Genomic DNA, 2,860 nt, shown 5'->3' with positions numbered 1-2,860 from the left:
CTCTCTCTCTCTCTCTCTCTCTCTCTGTGTGTGTGTGTGTGTGTGTGTGTGTGTGTGTGTAAGTGTACTTACATTCCATCAGTTCTGTTTCTCTTGAGAACTCTGACTAATACACTCCCTCATCTGCCACATTTAACAGCTCCAGCTTGGTGAGGTCAGTACCCAAGAGCTCCCTGTCTGGATTCCAACCCTTAAGACCTGCATCTTGTCTCCCAGCATTAGTAATCTAGGATTCGGTCCTGTGTCTCTGCCCTCATCACACTTCCCTTTGCCCCAGGAGCAGCACTCACCTTAGGAAGAAGAAGCAGATCCCAAGAAGCAGGAATTTGATAGTCGCCTCTCCGATGGCCACGAGAACCACCTCTGCCAGGGGCCCTGATATCCCTGAAGAAATGTAGATGGACCTGAATTTACCTGCTAATCCCAGACACCCTCTCTCCACAGAACTTAGATCTGATCCTCCAAATCTCCCTGCACCCCAGATCTGAGACTCATCCTGTTGCCAACAATACATCAGAAAAAAATCACTCTCTTCTTTCATAATTAAAGCTTCCATCACAGAGGCATGGTGGCTATCTATAATCTCACTACTCAGAAGGATGAAGCAATAAGACCATAGGTTCAAAACCAGCTTGGGTTACATAGCAAGATTCTGCATCAAAAGTCAAAACCAACAATTGCAGTTGAAAATATCAAGGACTGACAGAACTGAAGATCACGTTTGCATATGGTGGTAATGGGCACACAAAAAAACTTTTCAAAGTTTTTATATTTTTATTTGCCTTATGTATGTATGTGCACACATGAGTGCCTGGTGCCCTCCTGGGCCAAAAGAGGCTGTCAGCTCCTCTGGAACTGGACTTACAGATAGCTACAGGTTGCCATGTGGGTGCTGAGAACTGAACCTTGGTGGTCTACAAGAGCAGCCAGGATAAGGAAGGATGGACCCTGCTCTGAGCTAAAGAGACTCTCTTTCTCCAACCCAAGATGACCCCACCTACCTGGACCAGCTCCTCCAGGGGCATGGGTTGTGGCCTTCTGTATAGTATCTTGGCAAAACAAAAACAAAACAAGGTCTCAGGTTTCAGTCCTATTCCCCACAACTGTCCAGAAAGACAGAATCGGAGTGGTATAGGACCTGTGTCTGTCTCAGTTCCCAGCCTCACTATGACACAGTCACCATGAATCCCAGCCCTGGGTTGAACTCACAGGAGACATTGATCTGGACAGTCTTTTGAACAGTCACACCGACTCCAGGGAAGGCCACTTGGCAGATAAGGTTAGTGCCATGGTCCTGGAACCTGGGTGTGAGGGTCAGCACTGAGGAGAGGGTGGTCCTGGGGCCCAGGGATCCGAGGGCAGTTGTCATCCAGGAGAAGATGGGAGGCGTCCCCCGCTCACAGGCCCAGGGCACAGAACACGTCACATTGTTAGGCAGGCCAAGCACCAGCGTTTGTGCAATGTCAATGTTGGGGATGTGAGTGAGGGCTGGTGAGGCGAGAAAGACATGCAGGATCAGGTTGAGGGAGTACAGCCATTGAGAGACACAGGCTCTCACCCAACTCCTCCGTTACTCTCCTCCATCCCCAGTGACTCTTCGGTCGGGACCCTAGCCCTGCTCTGTGACACCCATGAGCTTCCTCTCTGGCCAGCGTGGAGCCAGTGCTTTACCTGTCACCTGCACAGAGAGCTGATTCATGTAGTAATTCCACTTAAAGGATTCTTTCTCCATCCTGAAGAAGTAAGAGCCGCTGTCGGTCCTCTGTACATCTCTGATGTCCAGCGAGCAATCATTGTTCCTTGGGTCCCCGAAGAGATGAAACTGGCCCTGATTCTTCACCGGTTGATTTGGGTTGTTTGTAGCCACGGGCGAATCATGGTCTGTATTTGCCCCTGCTCTGAACCAGTAGCCAAAGACCGTGTCTGAGCTTCGGTTCCCAGACTGTTCAAAGAATGTGCAGGGCACGAGGACACACAGACCCTCCTGCACTTTCACTAGGCTGGACTTCAGTTCCAGCTTGTGTGTCTCGCAGGTAACCGTGGACACCATAGGGAGAAGAAAGCGGTTTCCAGGTGCCCACTCGCAGACCCAGAGCAGAAACAGCAGTCGGGGCAGCGGCATCCTGATGGATGGCTGCGAGTGAGCAAAGGGAGGGAGACGCAGGCACAACTTTCTAGAAACTGAGAAAGCTGCAGAAAATCAACAGATTGTGGCTCACAGAACAGGAACCAAAGATTGCAGGTGGCCTGAGTCTTCCTGTCTGCAGAGAACACGCGAAAACCCAGCAGTCAGACAGCCAAGGGGCCCAAGAGACCCGGGTAGGGACGAACAGAGGATGAGAGCGATTGAGGTAGCTCTGCGAGAGGTTTTGTCAGAAAAGCATGAGGACCTAAATTTAGATTCTCAACACATACATAAAAATCTGAGCATGACATTGTGTGCCCATAATCTCAGGGTTGGGGAGGCAGAGCCAGGAGGATCCCTAGCACGCGTCTGCCATTCATTCTACCTGAATTGGTCATCTCCAGATTCGGTGAGACACCCTGTCTCAAAAACTGAGTGGAGGAACTGGAGAGGTGGCTCAGCGGTTAAAAGCACTTACTACTCTGGCAGAGGACCCAGGATTAATTCCCAGCACCCATGTGGTGTCTCACACTCATGCATAACTCCAGTTCCAAGGGATTTGACACCCTTTTCTGGCCTCTACACATTTACACCCAGGCAAAACACTCATAAGCATAGATAAAATAATAAATCTTAAAAATATTTTTTTCCTCACCTTCCCACCTTGGCACTTTGTTTTTTTTTTTTATTGAGAAAAAAAAATTTTCTGCCTCCTCCCAGCCTCCCACTCCTCCC

General features: G+C 49.6%; 1 protein-coding gene across 1 annotated transcript in view; it reads right to left on the bottom strand.

Moving 5' to 3' along the window:
- LOC101985386 (myeloid cell surface antigen CD33-like) overlaps positions 1 to 2,122 on the bottom strand; it is a 2,941-nt gene extending 819 nt beyond the window's left edge. The window contains exons 1-3 of the mRNA XM_013353631.1: positions 1,672 to 2,122; positions 1,210 to 1,488; positions 291 to 384 (exon numbers count right to left, since the gene is read on the bottom strand). Of these exons, the coding sequence (XP_013209085.1) occupies positions 291 to 384; positions 1,210 to 1,488; positions 1,672 to 2,122 (824 nt within the window). The remainder of the gene's footprint in view (positions 1 to 290; positions 385 to 1,209; positions 1,489 to 1,671) is intronic.
- Between the last annotated feature and the right edge of the window lie 738 nt (positions 2,123 to 2,860).

Source organism: Microtus ochrogaster, unplaced genomic scaffold (assembly GCF_000317375.1).
Source record: "Microtus ochrogaster isolate Prairie Vole_2 unplaced genomic scaffold, MicOch1.0 UNK14, whole genome shotgun sequence".
Classification (NCBI taxonomy): Eukaryota; Metazoa; Chordata; class Mammalia; order Rodentia; family Cricetidae; genus Microtus; species Microtus ochrogaster.
Note: the sequence above shows the minus strand (reverse complement) of the source record. Positions and strands in the feature narration are given on the sequence as shown.